The sequence below is a fragment of the Strigops habroptila genome, chromosome 7 (genome assembly GCF_004027225.2).
Source record: "Strigops habroptila isolate Jane chromosome 7, bStrHab1.2.pri, whole genome shotgun sequence".
NCBI classification, from domain to species: Eukaryota; Metazoa; Chordata; class Aves; order Psittaciformes; family Psittacidae; genus Strigops; species Strigops habroptila.
Window position 1 is genome coordinate 37,902,232 of NC_044283.2, and position 13,562 is coordinate 37,915,793.

The 13,562-nt window shown below is 37.4% G+C and overlaps 1 protein-coding gene across 2 annotated transcripts in view; it reads left to right on the forward strand.

The window, feature by feature from the left end:
* Positions 1 to 4,305: 4,305 nt before the first annotated feature.
* GLRA3 (glycine receptor alpha 3) overlaps positions 4,306 to 13,562 on the forward strand; it is an 87,667-nt gene continuing 78,410 nt past the window's right edge. For both annotated transcript variants that reach the window (XM_030493002.1, XM_030493000.1), the window contains exon 1: positions 4,306 to 4,677. In XM_030493002.1, coding sequence (XP_030348862.1) covers positions 4,559 to 4,677 — 119 coding nt within the window. In that variant the 5' untranslated portion in view covers positions 4,306 to 4,558. The remainder of the gene's footprint in view (positions 4,678 to 13,562) is intronic.

Consider the following 13,562-nt stretch of genomic DNA (forward strand, 5'->3'; position numbering starts at 1 on the left):
CTGGCAATACAAGTGTGGTAAAGACCACATATATGAGATCTTTATTCCTTACCATTAAGATATACGTGGTTTTCAACTCTGTCAACTTGGAAGCCAATCTTCTGTTTGTAAGGTCAATTCATTGCTTTTCTAAGAAAGCACATAACTTTAACTTTGTAGCTGAATATATAATGACAAAACATTTTGGGTTTATAGACTCACATTTTAACACTGGAGCCATTGGTTTGAACTTCTGAATCTCAAGGCTCATAAAACTTTACCCAGTGGCTTCTGGATCAAACCCAGAACATACAGCTGACCTACATTTAAAGAATTTAAATGGTGATCAGTTCCGCTCCCTTTTTAGTTGTTTCAATCTTTTAATTGCTTCAAAGTAAGGTTGTTTTTCTTTTTTTTATTCTGAATTAATCTTTTATCAGTTTTCAGTCTTGTTAATTTACTACCTCTGCTTATTTAAAAATTGTCTTTATTTCCCAGACTTTTTTCCACCATGAAGGTGTCTAAAGACAATTCTAAACCTTTCTGGTTTTTACAAGTTAATCTGCTTTAATCTTATGTTAGGAAAGTATTCCAAACTGTAATGTTCTTGTAGTTCTTTTCAGAAACTTTTCAGATTTCTCAGCATCCTTCTTACAGAATGATTATTTAAACATATTGAACTACAATATGTTCCAGGATTGGGCACACTAAAATAATTATAGCAACTTCTCATGACTACTACTATGATTAATTTGTCTTAATATTCCACAAAGTCTCTGTCACACCAAAAAGTATATCCAGTAATCCTTCAATCCATATCTGCACATTGGCTTCTCTCTATGAATACTGTTGAGTAACTGCATTATCTTGCATTCAATTGTAAAAATTGTGTGTTTAAATAAAAGTGGGTTACTTTATGAAATTGACTTATGCTAATCTTGCTGAGTGCAAATACACGAGGTTGTTCAAGTATCCCCATTTTGGGGACCAAAAAAAAAGGTAATCTACTGTTATGATTCACATTAGGATCATCTCCTTCTAGTAACCTTAAGGCATTTTTGATTCCCAGGCTACTCCTGATGTACAACTCTCAAGCTCGTAAATACAAGTGGTTTATTTTCAAAAATACCTAAATACTGGTTGGACCAGAAAAAGAGTAGCTATACACCCTGCTGGTTATGAGGAGACTTAGAGATTGATATTAACTTATTCTGTTGAAAACTTTTCATTTTAACATAGTATTGTTTTCCATTTGTGAAGACTATGCTTCAATTAACCTCCAATACTACTGAAAATAGATTAAATAGTTCAGCTTTGTATGCGCATGTTATACACATACCAGTTATCATGTTTTGAATGATGAGCAATATTGTTATGTTGTTCTCCAAGTATGTGAGACATATATAAGCAAACAACATGGATATTTTAAACAAATTCATACCACAGTGACACTCCATCAATTGCATTTTTTAAATGGATGTTCAAACAAGTCCTACCTTTGGTTTACTGTATCTACCAGAAGTATCAAGAAATACCATAAAGATCTTCTAAAGATTGGACTTAGCTTTGTGTTCAGATTTGTAGAATAGGTAAGTCTACCAGTAGTTATATGGAAGGAATAAGAAGATGGTAATTAAAACAATAGTGAAATAAAACACTTAAAACAGAGAATATTTTCTCAAAGCTTGTGATTAAAAACTAAGTATGCTTCTATACTTCTAAATCTCACTGAAGTCAACAGTTTGTGTTTGAGTGCTTTGTTGAAATGGAACTTTTCATGAATCAAAGGGAGTTGTCTGAATCCACTCATAAGAGAGTATTTTAATGTTCAAGACTACCTATATGAAAATTTTCAAGAGCTTGAAAACAACATTCTTATTTAGCAGAACAAAATGATGCAACAACAAAGTTGCTACTTAAAGCACAAGCAAGCATATGTTTTTCCCACAGCGATTTTGAGAAGTTTGAACTCTGCATATCTAAAGTATAGCCAATATTTACAATTAATAGAACTGTTCGTACTGGAGAGTTCATGCTGGTAGTTTCAACTAATACTATCATTAAAAAAAAAAATCACTTGCTTCAGCAGAAATAAACATTAGGCCAGTTAACTATTAAAGTACATAATACACAAAGATAAACAGCACATGGAGAAGCAGCCTCACTAAACACTAGTTTTAAGAGGAAAGATAAGACTCAAATGTTCTGAATACAGAAAGGAAGTACTCTACATTGATTCTGTAGAGCACCCGCCTTGACAGACTGTCCTTGAGCAATACAGGTATTCTTTACTTCATTTGCTATTATGTTTTCAGTTAAGGGTTTAAACAGGTTCTTTTCATGATCATTGTTTCCACCCAAGGCTATGGGGAGAACAAGAACAAAAGGATAAACTTTTTGCAAACTTGGAGTACTGAATACAAAGAGTCCCTGAATTTATGTAACCACTACTACTAAAAAAAACCCAAAACAGTTCAGGAAACAGAGGAAATAAGTTAGTGATATTCTAGGGCATTCTTCAGCCATACACTTGATAGATATCAAAAAAGAAATCCAAACTGGATCTAAAATGTTATTATTTAGTGATACCTGCCAGAACAACCTTGAAGAAGAGCTAAAAAAAAAGAATAAGGATATGCCAAAATGGAAAATGTAAGTTAAAAACTGAGGTGAAAGCAACATGTCAGATATTTTTGAAACAAAAAAGACAATATACCTGGAGGTGGAACATGTGATTACTTTAAAGATTTGTAATGAAATATCCTATTTCTAAGACACCCCGTATCCTTGGATATAAGGAATGCATAAAATCCCTCTTTCTTATTTATTTCCTGCATCTTCTCTACTGAACGGTCATTCAATTTTTTCTATTCTGTGTAAAAAGTTATTCTATATTTCATTCTGTCTTCCTTTTTCCGTAATTACTTTATTATACTTCCATCAGATTTCAGTTTCTTTTACTCTGCTTCATGTGCCTAATCTTGCTCAACCTTTGCCTTTTTCCACATCTGCTTCCTTCTTCAGCACTTGATCTTTGTATAGCATTTTAATAGTTAAATTAAACTCTGGCCCGAGACAATCATGTGGGCTGTGCAACCAGTGGAGCCACACAAGGAGTGGGGCTGCTGTCTAACACAAATTAGTGACTACAGGGGAAAGGAAGCCGGCAGATTATATTGAGGCTAACACTGGGAGGGACATACCCAGCCAGATATATTTCACATATGCAGAGATCTCTCCCTGAACTACTCCCAGAGTTCCCCTTCCATTGGGTCTCCAAGACATGATGCAGGTGTTCAAAGGCCATTGCTTTTTAGATTCACAGAATATCAGGACTCTACAATCTCAGACATACTTTCTTTTTCTGTCCCTCTCCAGGTATAGCCCTTCCTCACATTTATTATTTTACTGCATGCACAAACCATACAGACTTCCACAAGAATTTCTCAAACAATGTTTCTCAAGATCAATTCAGAAATCCTTATCATTTCTTAATGCAAGCAGCTCCTGGCTTGCATGAAATGTCGTTTGGTTTCTCTAACAACAACTGTAATAATTTCTCTTTCCTACTGTCATCTGTACTTGTAAACTCATTCTGTTCCTCTCTCTTCTGATTAATAAGTTTCCTGTTTCTCCCCTACAATGTTCTTTCCCTGTTGCTTCCCATAATCCCTTCCACTGTCCTCCCCAGAAAACCTTCCAAACTCTTTGGATATCCCTACTAGTCTGCCTTATGGCACTATACTAACTTCTATGAAAAGTGGAATAGAACAGGATAAACTTTTTGTGTGTACGTCAGCACTGAACTTTCAGAGAAAAGACTGAAATAGGATTTTTTTCCCCCTATTTCCTAAGAAAAGCTCTATAGGAGCTATAGGGAAAGCAGGATAACTCCCACCCCTCTTTCCCTCATCCTTTCTGACACCCAGGGTGCAGTGAATTCACCCCGACCAATTCTTGAACGCTACGTGCCTGACGCAGGCATCATCCTCGCCACCACCTCCCTCTTCCTGCAGGGGCAGGCACTCGGTCAGGGGCTTTTCTGCTCGCAAACACCGGCCCCGAACCCCAGCTAAGCTCCCCCCGCGCCCCCGGCAGTGCCATTTCCCCTGCCAGGGGCAGCCTCTTCAGAGCGCCCCCTCGCCGTCCCCGGTCCCTGGTCCCCGGTGCAGCCCCGCCGGCCTCCGCGGCGGCAGAGCGCTGCGAGGGGGACGGCCATGCCCAGCCCCCGCCTTGCCACCCCGCCCGCCCCGCGCCGCCGGGGCCGCGGCACCCCCCGCGCCCGGGATGCGGTCGGCTGCTGGGTGCCGGCTGCTGGCAGGAGCAGGGGGCAGGCGGGCGGAGCGGTGGGCTCCTGTCGCCGCTGCGGCTGGGATTAGGCGGCCGCTCGCCTGCGATGCGGCTCGGCGGGGCGGGCGCGGCGGGGCCCGGCGGGAGGGCGCGGGGCGCCGGCGGGCTCTAGGACGACGGCGGGCGCGGCTCTGCTGGAGCTCTCCAGGGTTCTGGGGAGCCTCCTGCCCGCGGGGAGCCGCTCAGCGCCGCTCCGAACCGAGCATAGCCGAGCCGCGGAGCACTTCCGATGCCTCGGACACCACTGCTCCAGGGCTCCGCGGAGCCTCCGAGCAGCATGGCCCGGATTAGGTACCTCCGAGCGGCTGTCTCGGGATTTTATCTGTGGGAAGCGGCGGTACTGCTCAGGTGAGTTGTTTTCCTCGGGGAAGCAAAAGTCCCTCCGCTGGCTTTCCCGGGCGGCTGAAATACCCGTGACTGGCTCGGAGAGTGGCCGCGGTCACTGCTTTTCCTCACCACTAACGCCTGGCCGGCTACCTTCGGCAGTCAGACTGTGGGCACAGGAACAATGTGCATGGGGTCTAAGCTTCGCAAATGACTTTTTAACATTGCACTGCCTCGAATTAGATTTCACATTTTGCTAGCTGAAGGCTGTGCCTTTCCTTCACTTGTTCACAGTAAGGGTTTCCCTATTTTATCACTGATTCTTTTTATCACTGTGAATTTTATCACTGCTTTCAGCAGGCATTATAACATTAATGATCTTAAAATTCTTCAGGTGCAAAGTGTCTGTATGTAAAAGTTATAGAAGATAATCTGAGTTGGGAATATATAGACTTCTTTATTACTGTCAGTTCTTTTCAGTAAAAGCAAAATCAAGGATTGCATTACGTCGGAGAAGTCTTATACAGAAACAGAAAGATGATAGCTGAATGAACAGAGAACATGGTCTAAAGGATTTCCCTTGAGAGAGAAAGCATTTGCTGTACTACTAGCAGTCTAGGATTTGTATTATGAAAGATAGCAACATACTCATAAATTATGACCTGAGTAGAAGACTGAGGTTATATGTTTTTTCTACTTTCTGCCCAGCAAACTTTTGTTAGCTAAAGTAATGCTATGATGTTGACGCAAGCATTCTTTTAATACATAGCTCTGGAATTGTGGTGAAAAAAGATTGAAATAAACTTGAGTCCTCTGTTTAAAGGTGAAGGAAAATCAGACATGTAAGGAAGCAGAGTTCAATGTCATTGTGCGTTCACTGCTGATGCAGAGTTAGCCATTCTTGTTATCAACACACATTCTAGCTCTGGATCACAATAAACAGACTGTGGCATACAACATGACAATGCTGGGCTTTTTTAAGAATCATATTGTTACTTGACAAAGATAAAAATGAAAACTTAAATTTGAAAAGTGGTTCTCCAGGAAGAGTTCGGGGATTATACATGTAAGGGATCTATAACCACAAAGTTAAAGTAGTAGCATGCAGCAGCCCACAAGGATGGCACACTTTACAGGTGCCCACAGGTTTCTAGAAATTCTTTCCTTTTGAAGTTACTTTAATGATCTCTTTTGTATCAACATGGGTAAGGTGAATAGTTTATAATGTGATTTTATTGTAATTGTGCCAAAATAAAGAGATTTTAAGAAACTGGGTCATGTGGTAGGGGATTGACACTGGGAGGAAAGAGTAAATGCACGTATATTACAGTTTGAATTTTCACAGTTGTATTGAGTATTTAATGTTCAAAGTAGATGACCAAACCCCTGTGTAGTGTAGGCAATACAAGAAGTACTGTGCTAATATTATTCTATTTCAACGTACTTATACAATTTATTTTTCCTTGGTGTATTATTTAAATGTCATCTTACTGTGGAATGATTCATCCTTTATTTTAATGATATAATAACACATATTATATTCCAAGTGAAAAAAGAAAAATTTTTAAAGTCAGTGTTGGAAAACATACATGTATTTTTCATCACATAATTCTGGACTACTACCAAATTGTTTCAAGACATATACAGGCATTTTATTTTGCATATATTCAAATTATTCTGTTCAGTGAGCAAATAACTGTTGCATTGCACTAGTCTTCTGCTCTTAAATTGTTGTTTTATCACAGTAAACATTCATTGATGTGCAAGGACTATGTAGTGTGAGGAAGACTTCAGCAAACTGCTCAGAACCTATGTATATCTTTGGCATATATCTCTATATAGAGACTGCTGATTTTAGGTCTGGCAGTATTACCTGACATACATGAGCCAGTCTGAGACACACAGGAGTCTTCTCCATGCTTTGAAATGGAAAAAGTGTTTAAAAAAGGGGAGAAAAAGGGTTAAAATACTAGAACCTTTAAAATTCCCAAGCTTCCTGAAGTCATTAATTCTATTTCTTTTCCAACTTAAGTCATGTGAAATGATTTCCATTAGAGCAAAAGGAACAGGGAATAGTAGGATGCTGCTTTCACTCTCTATAAGCCTACAGACTCCAGCCTTAGCACCTGTATAGCCCCATCTGTGAGAAGATGGATGTGCTAGGAATTTCTAGGAAAAAAGAAACCTTGTGTTTTATGTGCTCAGACATTATGAACAAAAAAAGTATCCTCTCTTACATCTTGCAGTATTAACACTTTTCTGTTCTTCATTAACAAGCAGTAAAGGATGTGTGAGAAGAACCTAGCAGGAAAAATATTCAATTCTTGTCCAACAGCCCTGAGGCTGTTGAAAGTGATTGTTTAAATTATATGTCTGTAAAGATAGACATTGAGTTTTATTTTCAGTACAGGTCACATGAAAGTATAAAGTTACAAGCTTGCTACTTTAAAGTCTCAGGATTGGCACGCTTCACTAGAGGAAACTGCACCCAATTTATTTTTTTTAACAATTAATTTTTCATCTCACATCTAAAGGCTTTTCAAATTAAAATGACTAAAAACGTATATTGATCATTGTAAGATCTAATTATTAATTTGATTAATTTAATTCATTTCATTAGGAAAGACTTATGGAGAGAATAAAACACTGTTAATAGTCTTTCATAATACTGTGTATGTTTGTACTACTATGTCTTAGATGAATAACATACTTATTGATAATATCATAGTAGATTTTAGACATGAAAAGCAAGGGTTTAAGAACTCTATTACATTTTCAGGGATATATCTGAGGACTGGGAGAACAGCTGTGTTCAGACACAAAATAAAAATTATTTATTAATAACTGCCCAGCCAAGCCCCAGTGTGATATTAAGAACAGAGTGGAGATGTAAAAATAATAGTAAAAGCTAGGGAAAATAATGTAATGGAGCCTAAAAATAACTCCCTACAAAAGAAGGAAAATAAACACTTCTAAGATATGGTATGAAGTTATAATAATGCCTAAGACCAAGTATTCCTCTGAGTTTTCATTAAAGTAATAGTGTTAATGAAAATTCCTTTTCATTTACCTGGATTCCAACAGGTCACACTGCAAGATAGATCATATGTGTAGAGTCAAACAGTTTTATGACAGCTCTTGAACTTGCATGGGCCCCAGCACACGTCTATCAGAACTACACTCTCTGGGACTTTTCAGAGACTCTGCTTTCCCTCTAAAGAGAGATAGGTATTTTATTTTTATTTACTATTTTTATTTATTATTTATTATTATTTATTTTTATTATTTATTTATTATTATTATATTTATTTATTATTAAAGGTATAGGTATTTTACACGTAGACCTGTGTATGGGAAAGCATAAGATGAAAAGGTAGGTGGCACTATGGAGATGCAAAATAGATTCTCCCTATGATATTTCTTTAGTTATCTATATTAGCATAGACCAAGAATCATGCCATGATTAAATTAGTGCCTCTTTCCTTGTTCTTATCATTACTCCACTGGCCTTACATTGAAGGAAACAGTACCACAGGCACAGCTAATTGCACTTAGAGACCAGATTCTTGTGGAAAAAACTTCCATGTAACCTAACTCTGGGGCATGTCTGAGCTCACGGTTAACTCATTTTGAAATTATTCCTGCATTATATTGCAAATTGATTGCAGATGAATAGCTTGAAGAAGCAGAAGTCAATATCCTTTAAGCCAGCATTAGTTCCTCCAAATAATGAAAGAGAAACAACAGCTAAAAAATATTAAATCTGACATAACATCACAAACATCTTTGAAAATAAAGATTTTCAGATGTTATAATGAGAACTCAGTAGCTTATTAATATGTTAAGAATTATATCTACAATACTATTCAAAAAACAAAACTGTCTGTTAAAATCAGGATGTGAATAAAATAGTGTGCATGTGTCAAAGGCAATGTAGTAATTCAAGATGAGAGCACTGGGGCACAGTGCCTTTCCTCAGCAGCCCAGACTGAATTTGAAAACATAGTTTCTGTGCGATAAATCAGTCAACAGGCTCCAGGTTCTAATAAAAAAGATCTGATATGTCTCAGGGAGCATAAGGGATAGAAAGGTGAGCTAGGAGTTCAGGATCAGAGCAAGGCAGGCAGGAGCAGGATCCTGCCAACAAAGTTTGCAGTCCCACAGCCCCTGTGCAGGAACAGAGCAGATCCAGTCCAAACAACCAATCAGACTGACAGACAAGGTCAGTAGTGATGAGGCAGGTCCAAGGTCAAGCCAAAAAGTCAGGTCAGAAGGTCAGAATTAAGAAAGTACAAGGCTGGGTAAAGGTTTCCTTGCACAGTAGCTTGTGCAGAGTCCAAGAGCATTTCCCCAGAACTCCTGAAGCAGAAATAACAAATAAAAAAACCACAAAAACAAATAAACAAACAAACAAACCAAAAAAACACCCAAAAAGAAACAAACAAACAAAACCCCAAAACCAAACAAAAACAAAACAACAGCCCCAAACAAATAAATAAAAAAAGAAAAACAGTTTTGAGAGAAGAGGGGTAAACCCCTGCCGAGGCTTATACAGCTTTTTATCAAACAGCTTTGCTTCAATGCTGCACTGCTGCATTACCAAAGCTGGATTCCTCCTGTGTCCAAGTAGCCAAACTCCTGCAATGAAGGAAATATGCTCAGGGTCCTTATAAAATGTTAGAGGGAGAGCATCTGGATTCCCTTGCAGAATGTATCAATACGCAGGCATTTATTTCCCAAAAGTCAGACAATAAAGAAGTGTGTATGTGGTAGGGTGACCAGAATATATAATTCAAATTTCAACTATACCAATGGAAACACTGAAATCCCTTTGAACCAAATATGAGTTTTGTCATAGGTAGGAATTTCATAAAAACTTTTAAAATCCATTTTATATCTATTTATATTCCCCTAATTTAAAAATTATGTGTAGATTTTTGAATTTATAACATTATAAACTGTAAGAAACTTAAATAATAGACATTTCAACTAAAAACATGAATCTTTTAATTCTTACCATGCTAGTGACATTTTCTTACTTTTCAACCTCTTCTAATTCATTCTTAGCCAATTGATGCTAACAATAACTGAAAGCAAGTAATACTGTGAGATCAGTGCTGTGCTTCTCTATGATGAAAAATGTAATAGCTCCTCTATCAGATTAGTCTTGTCCAGATATCCTAGGAATCATGACAATTAGAGAAAATGAAAACTTTTATAAGATTGAAGCTTCTTATTTTAACAGATTTAGAATGCGTGCTTCAAATGACCTTATTGGGTATTATGTAATAATACCTATAGGGAATTATTCCCGCAAATCAGCTTTTCTCAAGTTAACGAACAATGAAGAGTCCTTGTGTGTGGTGTTGCATCTTCTCCTTTTTATTGCTTTTCCTACTGATCTTCAAGATATTTATTGGAAGAATCAGCAAAAGGAGGTAGGAACTAAAAAGGAATAGCTTTACTTTCACTGGTACGTAGGCATTGTAAACAGATCAAGTAAAAGGCACCTTTTTGAGAACATCAACTACCAGGAGAAAGGGAACATCTCAGAGAACAGGAAAAGACACAGCTAGAAACTATGTGCAACAAGAATGGAGGCCCAAAGCAGAAAAGTGAGAATATCACCAGGAAGCAGAACAGTCTGCACAGTAAAGTCAAGAGAAAAGGTGAAAAAATTTGATGCTCTACTTTCTTCTAGCACAGAATATACTTCATTATTTTTCATGGCTTCTGAAGGAACATGATTCTTCCTGACTGATGTCTTTAGGTGCTGCATCCATACAAATGCTAAGTAGTGAGAGTAAAAAGAAAGAAAGAAGAAAAAAAGTACAAAAATAAACAGCATGTGGTTATGAAAGCATAAAAGAATGCATTTTGTTATTAGTCTTCCAGTCAGCTGTCTAATGAATTGCTCCAACGTTATTCAACAGCAAACAGGTAATAATACTTGGTCTATACTGCAGTGGACTTTCTACATAACGAACACTTCCTCCATAATTTTCCTATGCCACATACCACCCTCTAGACCTACCACAGACATACAAAATGAGCAGGGAAAAGTGAAGAGTGTTAGGAACATTTCCATGTAGGAAGTTCCCCAAGGAAGATCAGCCCTCTTCAATATTGTTATTACTGAAGTTTCTATTTGGTGAAATGAAACATTAAAGAAATGCAGTTTCCAAGGGAAACAGTTTGAAACCACAGAAAATATAGAAAAGTTCAAAAAGGCTCTGGCCTGAGATAATCTTGTGGTCACTGGTGGGACTGTTAGAATAATGGAGCTGCAAAAATGGTGGGGCTGCTGTCTAATACAGATCAATGGCTACAGGAAAAAGCAAGCCAGCAGATTACCCTGAGACTGTTTGAGTGAAACAACAGAATAGAAAGCAAAACCAGGAGTACTAAATTATCTCAAACTGTGAGGTTAAGTGCTATTAACCTGTATGTGATTTTTACAGCTGAAACTAATCTAGGAAGGATATCATAAGCAGAAACAGTACAACTATGACATTTAAAAAAGCAAACTTTTTTCCTCTTCCTGGTTAAAATTCAAGCTGCAATTATAACTACATAACTTACTGTCTTAACATTTTGCTTTTGTCGCATTCCATCTTTGCTATAAAATACGTACAAAAATACCTGTGATATAAAAAATTAATATTGGAATATGCTACCCATCTCACCACTGCCCAAGGCTTCACATACTATGTATAGTTTGCATAAGAGTCCACTATGTCTAGAATTTGTCTCCAGTTTCTTATAAAATACATTTTTCTTCTTTTCAGAATTTTGAAAGGTAAAAAATGAGTCTAGTGTAATCCTACCTAGCATCTCTGAAGATCCACAAGCTCCAGAATATACCATTTCCGAGATGACTTTCTATAAAACTGGCTAATCTAATTATCTAATTTTTACTAACAATTAATTAACTTGAATTACCTACTCAGCAGAAATGCCCAGTACATACAGTTATACCAATATGGTTATTCAAAAGGTTGGGTATTAAAATTATTGTTACTTTATATTTTAGTTGGAGACTGCAGAGCTCATGGACTTTTTTGTGAAAAGTTGGTTTATAATGCTCTGTGGTACAATGGGGCTTGAATATGAAAAAGATCATGAGGTTTTGTCCTGCTGATGCTTTTAATTTCATAAAGTTTTCAAAACTGCACTGTTATCTGTTAGATTCAGTAACATACAGGAGCATCCATGCTCTGAGCACGTGTAGGCTAAGACATATTCATCTGCAGGGACCAAGTAAACTTCCAGTTTTGTGAGCAACATGTCTGCTGGCTAAGGGTGCCCTACTAGATAAATAAAATAAATGTCACAAAGCAGTAACTTGCTGGCAAAAGTAGGGTAAAACTTTTAATTTTTTGAAGGGAAAAACAAAGGTTTTGAAATCAATCAGGACTAAAGCACTGACTTCACACACCTAAACTAACAACTGCATTATTCCAAGGTAAATGTTAATTCTGTGCCTAAGCACCTACATAACGCCTCCATGAAGGGATGCTCATCTTAGCTATGTTTTCCCTGATGCTATCAGATCAGATCCATTACCTCTGACTCAGCAGTATTAGAATTAAAATCAAAATGGACAGATTTCAACGTCACAGCTGGACTAAATCCCATAAAAGACTTTTTTTGAAATTCATGGTGTGTTTTCTCATTGCTTTATACTACCAGAAGGAATGCTGGATGCAAATTTTCTTTTTTTTTTTTTTTTTAATAAAAAAAAAGAAAGAAGATTTATCAGAGTTTTCAAGATTTCTTAGAGTTTGCTTTAACTCTTAATTTGCAAGAGTTAAAGTAAAATAAACTATTTTCTGTTTTGTTGCAGATCTTGCATGCTAAAGATTGGATGCTCAATTGTTTTCAACATAATATTGCAATTTTTTACTACACAAAGTGAATATGAAATGCACCCCCTGGAAACAGTAATCCATGATTACAAAAGGTACAATACACCAGAGAACTGAAATTAAAAATTATATTTGAAAGGAGTTTCTCACATATGCATTAAAATTTTACCTCTAAAAGTTATCCCAAACTTCTAACACTGTGCAAATGAACTCTAAGAATTTATCTAACTCTTTAGATATTTTTGTTGCTCCTGCACTCTGCTCCTTTGGATGTATGAGTACTCAGATTTTCACCTCTAATCAAAATCTGAGCACAAATACATTTCTTCAGATTCACTAAGTAATGGTTAACAGAATGTCCTTTATCACTCTTTTTAACAGTGATGACTCCTCAGAAGATGAAGTGTCTTGCACGTTACAAAGGCTGCAACAGCACTTGGGGATGTCCTTTATGCCTTAGCGATCACCCAGGGAAGGGTGTCTACCTGGAGCCCCTAAGTCCCCCCATCCAGCCTGCTTAGTATGTGCAGGGGGGCAAAGGGGAATCAACACAGGTCATGATCTTTCCTTTACCTAGCATATTTCCATTTCTTTATATGAAGCTTAGAAGTCTCAGGTGATAATTAATGGGGGTTCTGAGTATGTGGCACAAGACTACAATAGCAAAAACAAAATATATATCTGAGGGGAAGTTTAAACAACATTTTCCATGTGTGAAAGAGAATGTATGTACCTGACCAGGATAATTCTGGTGGACACATGAAAGGCTACAAGCACTGGTTTTTTTACCTTCACATTATTTTCTCTGACTTATTCAGTAAGGAATATGCTTCAGTGAATGCATTAGGGATACTGGATTCTGTCATTATGTGGCATGAATCCTGCCACTCCCATCATCACCCTGAAGCTCAATCCTGTTTTTACTTAAAGAAAGTCTTATGCTGAATTATTATAGTGTTGTTTCTAATAGAAATACTGAAAAGGAAAAAATTATGTAATCCATATATCTCATGTAAATTAACACAGCTGGTTGAACACCAC